This window comes from Mizuhopecten yessoensis, unplaced genomic scaffold (assembly GCF_002113885.1).
Source record: "Mizuhopecten yessoensis strain PY_sf001 unplaced genomic scaffold, ASM211388v2 scaffold11011, whole genome shotgun sequence".
Lineage (NCBI taxonomy): Eukaryota > Metazoa > Mollusca > Bivalvia > Pectinida > Pectinidae > Mizuhopecten > Mizuhopecten yessoensis.
Window position 1 is genome coordinate 398,118 of NW_018408834.1, and position 21,707 is coordinate 419,824.

Genomic DNA, 21,707 nt, shown 5'->3' on the forward strand with positions numbered 1-21,707 from the left:
AAAGTCCCCTAACTCGACTGGCTCTAGCGTAAGTTGGTAGCGTGCTTGATTGATGTTCAATAGACCTATGGGATATGATTGAGCGGGTGGCTGTGGCCGGGTTACATTGGATCACGCACCTGGTGTTAGTGTTTGGGAGTACCAGTGTTTCTCCTGAGACGCGCGCGCGCGACAGTGGTGGCTATTGATTTATTTGATGCTTTTGATTACCAATACGATGATGAATATGATATAAAAGAACGCACAAATATGGACAATTATGTAAATACTCTGATGATCCCGATGGAAGTTTTACATTTTTCAGTGCTAATGGTACCAGTCTTATTGACTATCTTTTAGTGGAGGGTGAGAACTTTTCGTAACATAATACAATAAATACAGGTACATTTGAAACTATGTCTGATCACTCGCCTGTAATTTTTAAATGTTAGCTTTCTTTAAGCTTGGATGATGATTTGTGTGAAAATGAATGATGATAATGTAAATTCTATCAAACAGAATTTGAATGATAATAACGAAGTACTGAGTGAATTATTCTGCTCGCCTTTATTGATTAATTCAGATGCAGAGGTATGCATTCACAAACTCAGTTCATTTATGAATGAAATGATTTTGCCAATGTGCGATGTACATAGTTCTAAACCATCTCATGATACAAAACGTCATAACAGCAAAGCTATTGCGGATGAGGATAAACCTTGGTTTAATCTCACATGTAGACATAGGTACAATGCTTACAAAGCTGCTTTACACTCATTCAATATTAATAAAACTGTCGAAAATCATCAAATATTAACAGAGAAAAAAACTAATTACAAAAAAATTGAATCGAGACTCAAGAGGGAATATCGGAGACAGGAAGGTGATATGATGGATTATCTGCGTAGACACAATCCGAAACATTTCCATAAATACTTTGCAAGACGAAAATCTAAAGTATCCAACAGAATTTCTCTTGACAAATTTTTTAACCATTTTAAACACCTAAGTAATCAAGTAAATATAATAGATGACACAAATGACTCAAATGCTGATGTAGATATTGAAAGTAATGAATCTTGTATATTTGATGAATTGGATAAAGAAATTACCGAACATGAAGTGACTTCTGCAATACATAAGTTGAAAAGAAATAAAAGTTGTGGTGAGGATAAAATATTAAACGAATTATTCATTGATTGCAAAGAGATACTAGTACCATACATAACTAAATTTTTTAACTCAGTTTTTCAAGCAGGACTTTTCCCAGAATCTTGGTCAACTGGGTGTATCACGCCAGTATATAAAAAAGGTGATATTGAAAACACGAATAATTATAGAGGTATTACTTTAGTTAGTTGTATGGGAAAGTTGTTTACATCAATATTGAATTGGCGATTAGTGAAATGGGACACCGAAAATAATATTATAACGGATGCCCAATTTGGTTTTAGGCCTGGATACTCGACTGTTGATGCAATATTTGTCCTTCAGACATTAATTAATAAGTATTTAAGCAAAAGAGGTGGCAGACTATATTGTTGCTTTGTAGATTATAAGAAGGCCTTCGACCTAATTGAAAGATCTCATTTGTGGTGTAAATTGATAAATCAGGGTATACGCGGGAAAATGTTACGAATCATACAATCTTTATATAACTCAGTGAAATCATGTGTAAAGCATAATGGGGGTTATTCTGACTATTTCACAAATACGATTGGTCTTTTTCAGGGTGAAATATTATCACCGATTTTGTACTCCATGTACGTGAACGATTGTGAAATACATTTTATCAAGGAAGGATGTCCTTCAATTGAACTTAATTTGATTAATATTTTTCTGTTGATGTACGCTGACGATATGGTTTTATTTGCAGAAACACCAGAAAAACTACAGGAAGTTATGGATGCTCTGAAAGTATATAATAACAAGTATAAGCTTACATTAAATACAGAAAAGACGAAAATAGTAGTTTTCAGGAATGGTGGCATAATACGGAATAACGAAAAGTGGATATATGATAACATAGAGCTGCAAGTTGTTAATCAGTTCAATTACTTAGGAATGCTTTTCAATTATAATGGTAAATTTAATGTTACACAAAAACACGTTGCAGAACAAGCAAATAAGGCGTATTATGCAATTTGTAGCAAATTGAAAAATCATAATTTTAATATTGAAACACAATGTGCAGTTTTTGATACATATATAAATAGCATTTTGAGCTACAGTGCAGAGATATGGGGATTTCATAATGCTTTAGATGTCGAGAAAATACATATGAATTTTTGTAAACGGCTACTCGGAGTTAAAAAGAGTACCTGTAATAATTTAGTATATTATGAGTTAGGAAGAATGCCACTGGCGGAAAGTAGAAAGCTTCGTATCATTAAATATTGGTTAAAATTAAGAACTACAGATAATTGTATTTTAAAAACTTGTTATGAAGAAAGGATTTTGTCGAATGACAGTTGGATTATAAATATCCAGGGGGAACTTCGCAAATTAGGTTTAGGTTATTTATGGGACATCAATGGTAACACTACTGATAGACATATTTATAAAATAATTGAACAACGGTTTTACGATATATATCAGCAAAACTTATTATCTAACATTCAAACTATTTCTAGAGGTTTTCTTTATCAACATCTTATTGACAAATTTACCCTGCAATACTATTTGAGAAAACCTATCAATAATTTATACAAAAAATACTTAACACGTTTTAGATTAAGCTCACATAGTTTAAATATTGAGCAAGGCAGGTACAGAAATCAACCAAGAGAACAACGACTTTGTACATTCTGTAACGCTAATGATGTTGAAGATGAATTCCATTTTATACTTAAATGCAAATTTTATGAGGATTTTAGGCATGAATATATTAAACCTTATTTTTACAAACGACCAAGTGTTTTCAAGTTAATAGAACTGTTCAATACCAAAATCGTTAAAGATCTAAATAACCTAGGCAAATTTTTGCATTTAAGTACAAAACGACGAAATAATATTGTTTAACTAAATATAATACTGCATGTTCTGTATGTTATACCCACATACAGGTATATTGTGTTTTAATAATCTATGTTATGCATTGTACACTATTGCATCAACTGTAATTTGTGTTATACATTGTGATATCTTGTACATATGTATGTCTACTCTCCGATGTGTTGTAAACATAAGGAAATAAAGAATCTGAAGAATCTGATCTGCCTTAAACTTTGTAAGCACGTTGATCATCAATCCTTAACCATAGAACTTTAAAGTGGGTATTTCATTGTGATAGCTCAATTTCGCTTGAAATGAGTATTATCATGCCACTACACATCAGTAAAGACATATCATATTACCATGTTATATGATATGCATTTGCTATATGACAATTGATTTGGTGTCGTCCAGTTAATAACTAAGACGTAAAATGTAATATTGAAGATTCGTGATTAAATGTTTTTAAGATCTAAACGTAGTTCTGATTTTCGTTATTCCGTTAGATAACCTAGTTAATAATCTAGTATCACAAGGTTAGTAGTGTTATCATCATGCTGACAAAAAAATGAAACCATGTACATGTTTATATAAATACTTAACCAAATGCAATTCGTGTAATTCAAAATGCGCTACGTATTCATAACGACAAAAAATCTGTACAAAAACCTCATGCATACGTATGGGAAATGAATCCTTAATATGGCTTAAACGTTTCATCGATCAGGCTGTATTGATTTGAGAATAATTAAACTAACGTACCCTTTATCATATCTACGGTAAGTCAAGCTTACCTGTTTTCCAGAGATTTCAGAGATTTTTATTATCACTCAGGCACACTATTGTGCGCAACAAGAGGTCATCATAAAGTACAATATAACAATGATATGGTTGACCGTAAAGCACTTATCTTACTATGCTAGCGTACATTAATATAGTGGAAACTATTACACTCCTCATACAATGAGAAACACAATATTACACTGTACTAGCATACCTTATTATAATAGACAGTATAACGCACTGATCATACAATGACACTCATCATACACTGTGATATACATTATTACCCTCATTTTACAATACTATTACGATGGTATAATACATAGCATTACATTCACACATACCGTGTGTTCACACTCTGGTATAGCAGGCACTGTTGCATCCATCTTACAGTACAATCCTACAATGATATTATTACAGTATTACACATATATTACTCGCACTCCATGATACATATATTATAGATAGTATACCACACCATACAGTGCAATCATACCATGGCATAATAGTGACTATAATACTCATCATACCATATAATATTACCAAGGTATAATAGACAGTGTTACAATCTTATCATACAATACTGTAATAGACGGATAACAAACAAACCATGATAAGCAAGATGTAACCACACTCATTATGCAATACAATTATGTTAGGTTTAGCAAATGATCAGTAATATCTATATGTATACAAAAGTTAACAGTTTGATGTGTGAAATTCACACATTAATTTTTAATTGTCTTTCTAGTAATTGTATGAACAGCGATAGTTTTGATAATATTCTAACATTACATATTGATATTAATCCTTTCATTTTAAGAACAGATGGATTAGAGGTGTAATAAATAGGTATATATTTTCTGCGGATTTGACTTACATAAGCATTTGAACATATAAACAAATAATGATACCCGCTTCCAACTCCAGTAAAACAAAGCGGACAGATTCTGCCTTCACGTGGTGTTCTAGTCCATCGCCCAGTCTCTATAGGCAGAAATATATTACTGGTTCTGAACTTACAGATAGTTATTCTATCTATTTGTTTGAGCATAGTTAAGTATTTTTCAAACTGAAATTGATGTTTAAATATTGCATATGTTTGACCCCGGGAAGAATTTTCAATATCAGTATACCATTGTTGTATAAATTGGTCATACAGAATAGTTTTAAAACTAACCCTAAGGTAATTTTTATTCATAGTGCAAGTTTTTTGTTGTAACCATACGTAACTTAGTCCCGTGCAATTGAATAGATTCTTGATATATGAAATCCATTTAAAATCAGCGAAATCATTTTCATGTAAATTCAGCATAAGCTTGTACATTATACTAGACAATTTATTTTCACCTGTAATTAGTTTATACCAAAACATTATCATTCTAGATTTAATTTCAATATTCAGAGGGTACCTACCCGTTTCACCATATACCATTATATTTGCTGTGGAGCTACGTATGTTTAAAATTCTTTTACAAAACTGTACATGTAATTTCTCAATCATATTGGTATTTTCAAACCCCCAAATTTCTGAGGAGTACAAGAGGATTGGGGATATTAATACATCAAACAATTTTAATTGTAGGTCAATTGGTAAAATAATATTTCTTATTTTTTTATATAATGCATACATTGCTTTTTGAGCCTGTTCAACAAGTTTTTTTCTTGCTTTACAGAAACTGCCATTATAATGAAACAGCAGTCCTAGAAACGAGTAACAGTCATGTGTTTGCAACTCTTCACCAAAAAGAGTAAAACGAATATTTTGTGCATTACTTTTTCTTTTTTCAAAGATAACAACTTTAGTTTTATTGAGATTAACTTTAAGTTTCCAAATAGTACAGTAAGTTTCAAATTCACGGAAAGCATTCTGTAGACCTTTAGCTGTTTCAGACATAACAACTGTGTCATCTGCATATAGCAGAATAAATAATTTAACAAATATACCCATGCGATCTTGAAATAAATTATCAATATAATGGAGTTGGTCAACATTATTTTGCATTAAAAATTCTTCTAAATCATTTAAATATATTGAGAACAAAAATGGGGAGAGATTTTCACCTTGTTTTACCCCGACGTGACATGTGAAAAAATCAGTCATACCATTGCTAGTTTTTACGCAAGATTTAGTGTTTGCATACAGATTGATTATAGCATTAAATATCTTTCCTGTGATATTATTTTTTAATAATTTCTTCCATAAACCTACTCTCCAAACAGTATCAAACGCTTTTCTGAAATCGATGAATGAACAGAATAGCTTTTTACTTTTTGAAAAGTATATAGATATTAAAGCATGAAGGATAAATATATTTTCAGTTGTAGAATAGCCTTTCCTAAAACCAACTTGAACATTGGAAATTAGATCAATTTCTTCTGAAAGTCTATTTAATCTAGAGTTCAAAATAGCAGTAAATACTTTGCCAAGACATGAGACTAATGTAATAGCTCGATAGTTATCGAGATTTTTAGGGTCACCCTTCTTTTTGTATATGGGTTTTATTACTCCAATTGTCCATGCTTCTGGTACACGGCCAGAACTCAATATAACATTAAAAAGTTTAACATATATAGGTAGTAGTATAGACTGTGTATTTTTGATATGCTCATTAAATATATTATCGATACCCGGCGCTTTATTATTACAAAGGTTAACTATAACCTGTCTAATTTCATTTTCAGTCACATCACTATTTAGTATAAAATCAAACATATTTTCATTCATATCTGGAATAATAAACTCATCCTCATTTTCATCTTCATCTGAACTATTTAATTTCTTGAAGTATTCATATAACTAGTCCAAAGATATATCAGCATCACTGTTATCATTTTTAGATTTATTGAATGAATTTAAGATATTCCAAAAATCTTTAGGATTTGATTTTGACGTGATTCGTATTTGATTTTCAATGTTATGTCTATATGTGTAATAGCTCTTTTTAAGGACCTTTTTATAGTCTCTAGAGGTTTTATTCATATTACGATTACTCGATTACTACTGGTTCTATGATTTTCAAATTTATGTTTTGCATAAAAAAGGCACGCCTTTTATGTGACAGTCAGCTGTAAACCATGGCTTATCATTAGCAACTTTATGTGTATTGAGTGTTCTATAATTTTGTTTTAATCCGAAAGTATCGGTAGCTGAATTTCGGAACAACTCGGAAATATAATTAACTACATCATTTACTTCAGACTGACTGACAGAAGTTTTGTCAGACAAAACATTAAGTGCATCATTTATGCGGTTTAATTCATCGACAGAACAACTTTGTACATGATGTATAAATTCATTTTTCTTATCATTCTTCCATGTTATATATCGACCTTGACCGTTACCTTGACCTTGTCCAGCATGCATATTATCAGAGTCATTCGTGTTTTTCAAAAAGTCACTGAGAGTAAAAAATAACCTACAATGCATATCGGATATTGTTGGATCAAACTCAAGAACTTCAAATTCATTTATAAAAGGGAATAACCCTGACGAGACGATTAGATAGTCAACAACACTGACGTCACCACAGTTTTTTTTTACCTAAATGCTTATCTTTACCAACTCTACCATTTGCAATGTATAAATTGTTATTTTTACACAGGTCAAGTAGTTTAAATCCATAAGTATTAGGTCTGGATGAGCACTGGCTACATCGCTGCAATGGAATATTAAAAACATTTAACATTTCATAATCATGAAAATAAGAATGTAACACATCAATATTGTCTATATCTACGATATCTGCAAGACTATCGTCAGGTATTTCATAGTCTGGACGCTGTCCAGTTTTGGCATTAAAATCACCAACCAAGATAGTGTTACTTACACTATGTTGAAGCTCATGTAACTCATTTTCAATCTCATCAAATACCTCGGAAGACGAGTACCTAGAGTTTTCGGGTGGTATATAAGTACAACCTAAAAGTAGTTCACCTTCAGTATTCGTTACCTTTTCAGATAATTTGATCCATTGAACGTATTCAGAGCCTGTAGGATAAAACTTCAAAAATGGTTTTAGTTTCTTTTTGTAAATAATTACAATTCCACCGGATTTTTTCTTAAAATTAGATCTGTTTTTCACGAAATATGAATAATTTTCAGGCATTTCCAGAATATCAAAATTGTCAATTTTAGTTTCGACAAAAACAAGAATATCATGAGATGTAATTATATCAATAAACTCAGGCAAAAGCAACTTGGACTTAATGCCACAAACATTTAAACAAGTCAGTTTTAAGTCAGGACACACACCACCATGGTTACCATGGTGACTTACACCGGGACCTCTTGTGACGCGTCCCTAGCGACGATGGCCAGTTGCTCCTGGCGGAGCGACATGGCGCGTTTGGTCCTGATGATGAGACGGAAAACGAAGTTGGGATGGCGGCCGACGCTGCTGTGACGGTGTTTGTGGATGTAGTGGTTGAGTGTAAAGTTGCCCATCGACGTACAACTTATCCACTCTCAGCGTAGCCCTTTTACCGTGACGTTTCGCTTCCTTCATGATCGGGATGAGCTCTCTGCGCCTCTCGTTAATCTCGGCGGGAAACTGTTCATTAACGGTGAACTCATTTTTGCCCCTTAATTTGACTGGCGCCGACTTTAAAACCATCTCGCGATCCTTTCTATTTTCGAATTTGGCTATAATCGTTCTGGGTTTCCCGTCTGATCTGGGCCGTAACCTGTGCACAACACTGAAATTCATATCGGACTCGATTTCTAGCTGTTTCTGGATAAATTCTTTTACAGTCCCCTCCGTGTTTTCCTCCCCTGACTGCTCCGGTATACCCCCGAATAACAAATTATCCTTCATAGATCTGCTCTGGAGAGCAAGTATTTGTTCTTTCATCTCCTGACACTCCCACATTTGATCATCGCGAACTTGCTCTATATTACTGACCCTCTCCTCAACAAGTGTTTTGGTGAAAGTCAACACTCCCCGTGTTCCTTTAATTCACTCCTGATCTCGCTTATAGTTTGGGCAAATCTATTTTCAATGGAATTCAATCTGTCATATATTTTGGGTAGCAGTTCAAGTTTGGATAGTCGGTTGTATATATCAACTATTACAGGGTCTGAAGTCGGGGCGGGTAGGGGGCTGTGCTGTTGGACGGGGGATGGTGGTACCGGTGGTTGAGATGGAATAAAATTCCCGGTTTGCATTGGAACGTAGTTACCGGACATATTTGGCTGAGTGAGTGAGGGAGGCAACAAGGGTGTTATACTGGTAGTACCTGCATAGTTGGGCTGATAGCACGGGTTATAAAGTACATTATGTGCATTAACCATAACACTGCTCGTTGGATACGTGGCACCGGGTACTCACACTGGTCACGGGTGACTGAACACCGGAATCACGTTGTTTACGTTTTCGATTGTTTTTACCCATAGAATGGTATGTTAATATCTGTGGATATGTTTTCCAGAAACTAGGGTTATAATTAAAACTTTACTAGATTATAAAATATCTCAATTAAAACCTCACTATCCCAATGAAAACCTCACTATCCCAATGAAAACCTCGCTATCCCAATGAAAACCTCACTATCCCAATGAAAACCTCGCTATCCCAATGAAAACCTCACTATCCCAATGAAAACCTCACTAGATGTATTATAATATCCCAAATGAAAACCTCACTATCCCAATGAAAACCTCACTTACCCAATGAAACCCTCTCTAAATGTATGAAATGTCCCAATGAAAACCTCATTATCCAAATGAAAACCTCATTATCCAAATGAAAACCTCACTATCTCAATGAAAACCTCACTAAATGTATGAAATGTCCCAATGAAACCTCACTATCCCAATGAAAACCTCACTAGATATTTGAAATATCTCAATGAAAATCTCTATCTCAATGGAAAAACTCACTATCCCAATGAAAACCTCACTATTCCAATGAAAACCCCACTATGTGTATAAAATATCTCAATGAAAACCTCACTTGATATGTAAAATATCTCAATGAAAACCTCACTATCCCAATGAAAAACTCACTATCCCAATGAAAACCTCACTATCCCAATGAAAACCCCACTATGTGTATAAAATATCCCATAAAAACCCCAAGATATCCTAGCAAATGCCACAATGTATGTTAAAATAGCTTATGAACTTTGTTAGGTTTCTTAATACCTTTATATGATACGTATTAAAAGATTTACAAGATACCCTATGAACTCTATATCACATATAGTAAAAATATTGTATTTTTTTTCAATTTATAAAAGATATTATACATCTAATAAATTACTTGAAATATATCAACTTCATAAAATACACAAAGTTAATATTTTTATACAGTTATTACATTCTATGATTTATTCTTTTTTTAAATCTAGCTTTGACATCATTCATTATGTTAACAGTGGTATATTTTTCCTATATATTATAAGTCCACTATGGACAATGCCAACACATAAAAATGTGAATTGTGTGTAAATACTTGTATCGAGAGTGAACCATTGAATGTTATCATTAACGAATCTATTGGTTAACCTGAGTGTAAACACATGAACACACCCTTTTTCCTGTCGGTTAATCACTCTTCCAATCTTAGCATTAATTACTTAATTTGATTAGTATAAATGAACCCTAGTATGGATAAACACTAAGTGATCTCTGGAGCTCAATAGTCAAACGCCTACGGACCTTTATAATAAATATCCGTGACCATATACTACTATCTGTAATCTAGAATGGCAACACCTTTGTGAACTTTTTATGCTGTCATTAAATAGTAATAATCATTAAATGATTTTAATATTGTTACCGATTAATCATTATTGATTGGTTTTAATGTTGTTGTAAAATATAAGTTTTTAACAAAATATTTATAAGCATTTATTAATTATTGAATTATCCTGGATTAATCAATTTTTAAATACTAAATATACTTATTTGAACTTTGACCAGCTGCTGTCTATAAATGATTTAATTCTTCTCCTGGCAAGGGACATCACCAAAGACAGTAACAATAACATAATCGTGCTTTTATATGTAGTTCAGTGATAAACTAAGCATATTCCCGGCTCAACATGAGTGCATTTACACGTGCACAACTGACCATATTTACATTTGCATGGCATTGTCACTATATAGCCTCTTTGAAAGCTGTGTCGTTGACGGGACTTTAATTCCCATGCCGCACGAGACATAATTACCATGCCGCACGAGACACAATTCTTAGCGTATTAATTACAACACTGACCGGAACTACAATATCCAATGTAAATAAACATGACGGCTGCTGAAATATCGCTGGGCATTGTGAGATTTGATAATGTCATTGTAAATTTATGTGCAAAATAAAAAATAAAATAAAAAACACTTTTATTACAACGAAAACAAGACCAAGGTCTGCAATATCGTACAAAATGCACATCGGTTGAAACACAGGCAAATGCGTCAGGTCAGTAATCCGGCGATTCTCCCTTCCCTCTAGTTCAGTAATCCGGCGATTCTCCCTTCCCTCTAGTTAACTAGAGGAAGGGAAGGGAGAATCGCCGGATTACTGACCTGACGCATTTGCCTGTGGTTGAAATCACCAATGCCGACAATGGAAACAATTTTAACGCTCATGCAATTTATCAGAAATATCGTCTGTTACACTGCATTGATCAACAGGGGTTCGTTATAAATGTCTGAAATACACATATTCTATAGACCTACTGACACATATGTTACAGACCTACTGATATGAGTCACAGCACACATAAACATTCGTCATTTCAGACATTTGTAACGAACCTGTGCTCCGTCGCAAGATCACTCACTTCAAACGCTATCAGTTTCACGCGTCTCGGATCCACGGTTCCTCAGTTTCAGACGACATGTCAAATAACGATGCTGTTATAGAATCTACCGACTGTTGTCGGGTTCCCATACAATCAACAAATACATTCACGCCTGGATTCTTCACAAAATGAGCAAAGAGAAAAGTTCGAATTAACTTCCAAAAATAACTCCCTCGTGGAGGTCAAGGTCCCATTCACGGTGTTCACTGTATTTATCCATGCGCGAAATTTGTTCCGGGGGAAAATCGAAACAATTTCAAATCTAACTTTCAGCTCAGATTTCGATTGAAAAACTGGAATCACCCTATAGACATATCATACGCAATTGTATTGATACTAAATTGTGGAATAAATTTGAAGTGTTTGTTAAAATGTCAAAGTACTACTTTGTTTGCCAATCAGCACGCGACAATACGCTGTTCAAACTATTGAACGAAATTGTGTGGACTGTCGATAGGGAGGGCATTTTTAATTTTAATTATAAATTATAAGTTAAAAAAGAACATAAGAGGCAGAGAAAACGTAAATATAAGTATTGAACTGTTTTTGTATGGTATTTATGATCTATTTGAATGACACAGCTTTGCAAGCAAGCAAATCATAATGCGCACAAATCATAATGCGCTAGCGCGCATTATGTTGTTTGCTTGCAAAGCTGTGTCATTCAAATACATCATAAATACCATACAAAAACAGTTCAATGCTTAATTGAATACCTGTGTTAGGTACGTTGTATGTATGAACTGGTTATCAAAATGAATCGGAAAAACTAAGATTTAGGTATATTTTCATAAGCATCTCATTCGGAACCCTTCTGACTCTGCTAACGTGTATTCCTGAACGATCAGTGGATCCTGACAAGTGTGTGAGAGAAATCATTTACTAGTATCAGGTGAAACATCTGCTTCCATTCATAGAGATCCCACTGTTCCATTGATAATCATATCCAACCGACTGTCTGGGATTCACCATGGTTACATACATATTTAATGTACACATTTGTAAATTCATTTAAATCAATTTTATAGGAATTATTGAGCGAGGACGAAGAAATTTCACGTCCTCATAACGAGAACTTTTGTAGCAACGATAAAACAAACATCGACCTTAATATTACTCAAACGTTTCCGAATGCGATCATGATGGCATGGCAACCATCAAGCTTGTGATGGCATGGCAACCATTAAGCTTGTCAACAGTCGTCATCAACCTACATCATTACAAACCCTGTGTCGTAAGTTTGCCTCTCGACTTCTATCACGGAAATTATGATATTCGGAGCAAGCTCTTGAATGCCTCATCAAAGGCGTCACCATATTTTGTGGTAGCAGGGATGTTAGTCTCGAGAAAGGGAGTGTTCACGATCCGAAATTCAAAATCGCACTGGCTATCATACGCCGCTTCCCTGTTGGCCATGTAGTAAGCAAAGGTTGAAGAAAGCGGCTGAAGTAGAAAAGTCTATAGTGCGTTGATTTCAAGCTTATGAGGGTATATACCATCGACATGAACAATAAATTCTTTGTTATTTACTAAAAGCACATCGTCGATATTATCTGAATATTAAACTCAATGACTTGTCTAGGTTTCTGTTACCAGTCCAGATAAACTCGTCAATAAAATCGGCCTCATATTCAAAACAAATACGTCGGTCAGAAGAGGAAAACAGTGTGTTCCCATTGGAATAGCTACAGTCCGCTGGAACCATAAAACTCAAGTTATTGTTAACAGGAACTCAACCATTGTCAACATCCTTTGTTCAATATAATGGTTTTGCTTTTCACAAAATAACAACCCTTTATTTATATCGCCACTATTCGCAAAAAAAAGTTCTGAACGAAGGCGTTTTTTCCGTTTGACATATAATAGTGTTTGCAAACAAAGATTACGTTATAGATCCTTTATTTTCAGGCACAGCTACATACATGTACCTATCAGGCAGATTGTCAAGTGTCGTTTGCACATCGGAGCAAAAAAATAAGCACTTGTGGTTTGTTGTCATTTTGGATTTCAATCGGGTAATTTTTTAATGATGAACCTGATCTGATAGAGTTAACTTACTTCGAAAGTGAATCAAACCCAGCACGCTCTCGATTTGTCCATTGTCTGGCGTAGTCGTCCACAGAATCCATCAGTTAAAAGAACCAGTCCTTGATTCGCCGGGCCCTTCACGAGGAGCTCTCGTAGCTTTACGTTATATTTAGATCGCCAGTTACTAAATGTTCAGCTGAACCACATTTGTATGGGAATGAGGTGCATGTCAAATGCTATATATCATCGGCATTCAGGTTTGGTATGGTTTGATATTATTTAACGTCCTATTAACAGCTAATGTCATTTAAGGACGTGCCTCCATATGTATTGTATATGCCTGCATGTGTGTATGTGTGCCGGAGACAGGGTATGTTTGCGTACTTGCCTCCTTGCATTCAGATCGCTAGGGAAAATAACTAATCTCAAAATCACAGCAGTGTCAGACACTGCCTTACCTAGATACACCGCTATACAATCAAGTTAGTGTGAGAAAACCCCCAGATATATAACAATCCAAATGACAAAGTCGTTTACAGGAGTCCAAACAGTACTAATAGGCCATTCAATCTGACTACATGTATTACCTATGTAACCCGACCACCCTTACCCACCTTATAAGGAATTCTCGAGCTTCCTTTACGCCAAACCATCAAGAAACAACCCAAACAAGAGAATATCCAAGTCTCATTGAAACCGTATTTTGAACCTACAATCGATGCAGCTAGCCCAAACATGAACAATATGATAAATGGCAATATATTATCATAAAGACGTACAGTACAGTTAATGTTTACGATTCTTTTATTTGAAAATACGACAACTTTACTTTTTGACGCAGAATACAAAAATCGCCAAATCTGACTGTATGATTCACAAATAGTTAACATTTTATTTAGACTTGTAATATGTGTACTAACCAAACATATATCGTCTGTTTGAGTTGGAACATTTACAGTTTTAACGATTATCATTGCGCCCTTACCGCAGTTTTCAACTTCATTCAACAAGTCATTAATAAAAACTAAGTACATTTTGGCTGAGAGAGCCCCGCCTTGTAAGATACCACGCTCCATCTTTACTGGTGCGGAGGTTAAACCATTAAAAAATTATAGAACTGTGTATATCTGTGTACATATAATTTAAAATATTCCACACTTTACCAGTAAGGCCAATATCATACAATTTCACTAGTAGACCGTCGTGCCAAACGGTATCAAACGCCTTGGCGCTATCTAAAAACGACACATACATCTGAACTATTTTCCGTATTATAATATACACATTCCTGCAAATTAAACGCAGTACAAAGACTTCCTAGATTCTTCTGATATGCTGACTGTTGCTTGTTTGGGAATATATCAGACTCTATTATATTGTTAATTCTCTTTGCAATAGCCATTTCAAACATTTTAAAAATAACGGCAAGAGAGTTATTCCCCTATAACTGTTAGGATCATCTTTCGGCTTTCCTTGACCTTTATATAGAGTAACTATAATTCCCTGTTTCCAGTTTCTAGGAATATATTCTTGTTTAACAACAAGATTGAATAAATTCTGTATATGGGTTTCCTGCATATTTAATATGTTCATATACCAGACCTTCATGTCCGCCTGCTTTATTTGACTTCAGGTTTTTGTAAATTAGATTGATTTCACTAGAAGCAAAAATATCATATAAAAACAAATCTTCATCAGAATGAATACTAGATTTTAACATTTTGATTCTGTTTTCAATCTCGTCGCGAAAATGACAGTCAAATTCTTTAGCATCGTGTTTTTTAAATATATTTTGAAAGTGTAGAGACCAACCTTTTATAATATCATGGAGATCTCTGAAAAGTTCCCTTCATATTTCAGCTCAGTTTGTTTCACCTTCGAGCTGATTTTTTCCTTTTGAAAAGCTGCCAGAAAAGGTTCTGGTCAAGTTCGCCCGATCTATTAATTTCAGCAAATTGTCTTTTCATATAGGATTCAAATGAATTCCTGAGTTGACGTCGAAAATCTTTTTTACAGTTTTTATATTCAGAAAATGTTCCGACAAATCGTCTACGCTTTCGGGATCGTATCCACACATATCTCTTCCGTAACATTTCATTATGAAGCGTTGTTAGACTTTCATCCCAGTAAGGTTTTTGATAATTTCTATATACATTTTTGGGTATACACTTATCTGCTGCTTCAAGCAGGGCCGAACATATGTCGCTATAGTAACAATCGATACCTTGGAAGGATGGATTTCCATTAGGTACTGTGATACAATCCAGTAAACGTTTTACATAACATTTATAATTACATATTGAACCGTCATTCAACGCTTTATTTCACTTATATCTGTTACAATGTGATGTACTATCCATAAAAGATTTGGACATACGTACTGAACCTACGGTGTTAGCATGTCGCAGTCAATATGATATTCAAGTGCTTGCTCCAAATATAATTACTTCCGTGATAGATAACGACGTATTACTACAATGATTTTTCATAGAACAATTGTAAATATGATGAAATTGATGTCCCTCAATACGATCGGATTTTAGGTGATTAAGGACTGACACCTTCTTAATGAAAAAAATATGAATAATTATTTTATTAATGAATTGTGATATCGTATTGAAGTAAGCTTGATTCCTCCGATAATGTTACATACACCACAACCTACCCTGTGGTCGTGTTATTACTCATCCTGTCCGGGTCAATATCTGGGCCAGACGGATTCAAAGAAATATCTGTCCTTTCATCGAACTGAGATACACTTACTGTGCTAATATTAATTCAGACATATATTCCGTGTAGTAATTATCGGAATCAAATAGTACCCGCTTATACTTCAGTATCAATTAGAAAAGCATTGCGTATTAGTTGTATGGCTGACATTGTCGTGTCGACATTACGTTGAGATCCATTGTAGTAATGAGACTAATTTGTGTAGATACGCCTTCACAAAAACGCCATTGTGTAGAGTGTTGTATGTTAACTTTTATATAACCATGATAAAATGTACCAGTGTTAAGGTAAAAGGAAATATACCGTGTTTTAAAATATATTGATTCTTGCTAAGACACTGATTGACAGTAACCGTCAGTTTGAGTCAATTAATGTTACAATTCATGTAATATTTTAAAATGTTGATTTATTTACAAGATTTTATTTGCATTCATTTTCACTATGTATGTTGAACAAGAGGTCGCATATGTACAACACATGCATTCACGGTGGGGAAAATAATTTACACGCCACAAACACGTGTGCAAAACGTTTATATACTAATTGTCATATACTGAATATGTTATACTAAATATGATATATTCATTATACTAAATATGATATATTAATTATACTTAATATGATATACTAATTATGATATATTAAGTATGATATTTTAAATATGATATGTTCATTAAGATGTATCAATTATGATATACTAAATATGATATATTAATTATACTAAATATGATATATTAATTATACTAAATATGATATATTAATTATGATGTATCAATTATGATACACTAAATATGATTTATGTATTATACTTAATATGATATACTAATTATGATATATTAAGTATGATCTTTTAAATATGATATATCCATTAAGATGTATCAATTATGATACACTACCTATGATTTATTAATTATACTTAATATGATATCCTAATTATGATATATTAAGTATGATCTTTTAAATATGATATATTCATTAAGATGTATCAATTATGATACACTACCTATGATTTATTAATTATACTTAATATGATATACTAACTATGATATATTAATTATTATGTATCAATTATGATATACTAAATATGATATATTAATTACTAAATATGATATATTAATTGTGATGTATCAATTATGATATACTAAATATGATATATTAATTATACTAAATATGATATACTAATTATGATATATTAAGTATGATATTTTAGATATGATATATTAATTATGATGTATCAATTATGATGTACTAAATATGATATATTAATTATACTAAAAATGATATATTAATTATACTAAATATGATATATTAATTATGATGTATCAATTATGATATACTAAATATGATATATTAATTATACTAAATGTGATATACTAATTGTGATACATTAATTATGATATAATAAATATGTATTACCACACAGATGTGTTCATTTCTGATTGCACTAGTGCGCTGTACGTATTGATGTATTTAATTTTAACCCGAGTGAGATGTATCTAAGACATCAAATGAACACGAGTGAGATGTATCTAAGACATCAAATGAACACGTGTGAGATGTATATAGCTTCCATTGCATACCTACAACTGTGTTTATATGCACTTAATATTTTGTACAAAGCTTTACTCGTCATTACCCCGTAATGGCCCACATTGCGGACAAAAAGACGTCGAGGACGGAAGTATGACGTCACGTTTACATAGCGTAAAACCTCGCCTTAACATTCGGAACTATATCCTGATTCAATTGTGTGCTTTGTCAGTTGAAAACAAAACCATAATAACTGGCTTCATGTCAGTTATATGTGGCAAGAAGGAATCAGAATAGATAATAGATTTTGAGGGAAACAACGAAGCGAGGTATAGAGAAACAGATTATACAATACGAGGTTAATAGAGGCTCCCCAACGAGCGGTGGTTGGTTCTCAGGCTTATCTAACTCAAGTTAGTTAATCTTCATATTGTGTAGAGACACGAGGTTTACCGAGTGTCTTTAAAACTTGAAAATTAACTAACGAGAGTTAGATAACCATGATAACTAATCATCACGAGTTTGGGGACCTGTTTTTCACATAACTTCCTTTTTGTTATATGGGAAAAAAATCCCTCGAAAAATACATCATTAGTGTTTCCGATGGAGGAAACAATTGCCATGGAGCATGATGTCACAATGGAAATTGACGTCGAACAGCATTGTTACGTGACGTCATAAATCAAAGATTGACCTATGAAATCATGTCCAGGGTGTTACCCACTAGTTGGTAACCAAAAATGTTTACCAACTCCTAGCAGGTTTATCCTGATAAACCGCAAGGTTTAAGTTAATAAAGAATGAATGAATCCAACGAGTCATGGGTGAGAAAACCTACAGCGGTTAGGGGTGAGAAAACCTACAGTGGTTATGGGTGAGGAAACCTACAGTGGCTATGGGAGTGATGAAACCTACAGTGGTTATGGGTGAGAAAACCTACAGTGGTTATGGGTGAGAAAACCTACAGTGGTTATGGGAGTGAGGAAACCTACAGTGGTTATGGGTGAGGAAACCTACAGTGATTATGGGTGAGAAAACCTACAGTGATTACGGGAGTGAGGAAACCTACAGTGGTTATGGATGAGGAAACCTACAGTGGTTACGGGAGTGAGGAAACCTACAGTGGTTTTGGGAGTGAGGAAACCTACAGTGGTTATGGGTGAGAAAACCTACAGTGGTTACGGGAGTGAGGAAACCTACAGTGGTTATGACAGTGAGGAAACCTACAGTGGTTTTGGGAGTGAGGAAACCTACAGTGGTTATGGGAGAAAATAGATTATAGGTTATGAGGAGGGGGAGGTGTGGAGTTGATATTATGTTGTGAGGGAGGATGGACGAAACGACATATAGATCATAACTTTAAAGCCAACCGCACTGACACAATTTGGGGATGTTAAGGTATCCACCCTTATGAAATAAATCACTTGATATCACATGTTTTATATATTCTCTATTTGTTCCCGACAAAATTGAATATCTAATAATAAAAAGTCCACATCGAAATTAAAACTAATTAACATATAGAAGTAGACCACACCGCGGTTGAGTGTTCCTAGGCGACTCCATGTCTTGGTTGTGTTTACACATTGTATTGTTATTCCAGTTAATACACTGGACTATGTGTGGAGTCCGGATAAACAGTTCGGCGCCATTCAGTACCGGAAATTGGATATTCCGAGGCAATTAGGACCAAGAAATCAATTCGTTTTCAATTCAACGTTTTTTGTTGCAGTAATTGTAATTTGCGATCTAAACAGTCGCATTCTATTTCAGAAACTAAAAGGAACTTTTTCACAAGAATCCATATATACATAAACTGTCATAAAAAAAATCGTTTAATTTCCCTATGGAGCTGCTTTAACATATCCTCCCATCCCCAAATATCGAGTGCATTCCTATTCCCTAGCCGTCGTATGCCAATAAACGCATAGTCTGTGTGATCCGGAATACTCAATATCGATATGTACAAGTAACTCCAATTATTTTTTGACGCACGGAACACGCATATAAAAAGTGTCGTTAGATTGCACCGTTCATTAAGATCATTAAGTGAATTACAACAAGACAGTTTTTTATTATCTTCTTTCATTCCTTTTTCCGTGTATACGATTCTCCTGACTTACCGATGGAATAAACTTCTGTTTCCATATGTAATGTTTATTAAAAAAAATAACAGAAACGACGCGTGTTAATGAATTATTAAGTTGACATTTTTTTCTGTAAATGTTCAGATATCGGGTCAGAAACGTGAGGAGTAAATGGAATCCTAGATCTATTCGGATTATATTACACTGTTCTTTGTAGGGCTAATGACGAGTTAAGTGGTTCTTTTCCCTGGGCAGGATAACCAACGATAGATTTAAATCTCCGGCAGTTCTATCGATCTGTACCAATACAAATAATGATAACCCGTTTCTGTACGTAGAAATTGTTATTTCCTCTGTGTAATTTGTATCGCTGATGACTTTCATTACATATCATATCAATAAATAAATGTTTCGCTAGAAGATAGGGAGTGCTAAGTAAACCTCCATTACAATACAGAAAACGCTTGTTAAAGTGAAACATTTTCTTCTGTGAAACCAATTTAAGGATCCAGTCTTATCCTTTACAAAGTATTGAAAGATATTTATAGATTAATTATTTTTATTAATACAAGAAAGAAAACTCTACTCAAAATTGACATGAAAACGTTCAAAAATATTAAGTTAATCAATCAAGTCTTTTTTATAGGAAATATTGGATTTGGATTGATAATTGCACAGATTCTCCAACTGATCTTAAATTCATTCCATTTCATGCTCCATCATTTAATATTTTACACCCAGGCAAATTTAACCCCGCATGCTACACGGGGGTACAGACTGGGGGTGTGTACCAGTTACACAATTACATGCGTCAAATAGTAGTCGTAGACTAACGCTATGACGTCGACAGCGGTGAGTTAACGGCGAGATAACATACAAACTGGATACTGAGGTGATGTGGACAATTGATACTTTTTACCAGAGACCTAAAGTAAAGGGACCGCCGACTCCCATGGCGGGAAAATATGTTACCGATTTCGCAGTGCCCTCACCGGGTGTCATACAATATCAAGGCCGATAACTCGTACCGTCTATTCGCCATTGGTAAACACTCGAGTGCTGTCGATAGATATTTTGTTAAGCATCGATTTCATACAACATGAATTAAACGAACTGTTTGAGGTATGTGTATTATTCTAATATTATATTCCCACACCTGAAATAGAAAAAAAGCAATACCTAAAGCATTATTCGTGGTCAATAACATAATGTTCACGAAGCAGCCGAGTCGGATTTTTTCAGTTTTTAGTCTGTGGTTTCACTTTCACTTCACCGGTCAGGTGCCGTTCTGGTGATAACGTCTTGGGAGAACATTCGCCTATTTTGTATGCCAATACTTGTCCACAATATATTTGTAATCAATGTTCCTTGTATGTATACTATGCTATGCAGTGAGCTGCACCCACAAATGTGACATGTACAAGCTGACAAGTACACATGCCGTGATGATGATGCTCCTGGACAGCAATATAAATATCCTAACCTTCTTGGACACGTCCCGTGTATACTTTAGGCCATGTTGCTTTATGTTTTCAAAATTAATCATAAGAATAAGAAAGCAGATATTAATAATCAGATTATTGTTTTTATTGCACATAATCTCATAAATTTATAATATGAAATTAACAGCGGTAACAACTTAAATATATCATTTTTGTCTTCTCACTTATTTTTTTTATTACATACAGCTTCATACTCAGCCTCTCACAAACATGTGACATCATATAAAATTATAATAATGTAAACAAATGAGTCATTACAATAACAAGC

At 33.9% G+C, this 21,707-nt stretch overlaps 1 protein-coding gene across 1 annotated transcript; it reads right to left on the reverse strand.

The window, feature by feature from the left end:
* Positions 1-8,060: 8,060 nt before the first annotated feature.
* LOC110464581 lies at positions 8,061-8,627 on the reverse strand. Its single transcript, XM_021519860.1, has one exon. It carries the CDS (start codon positions 8,625-8,627, stop codon positions 8,061-8,063), a length of 567 nt encoding a protein of 188 aa, XP_021375535.1.
* Between the last annotated feature and the right edge of the window lie 13,080 nt (positions 8,628-21,707).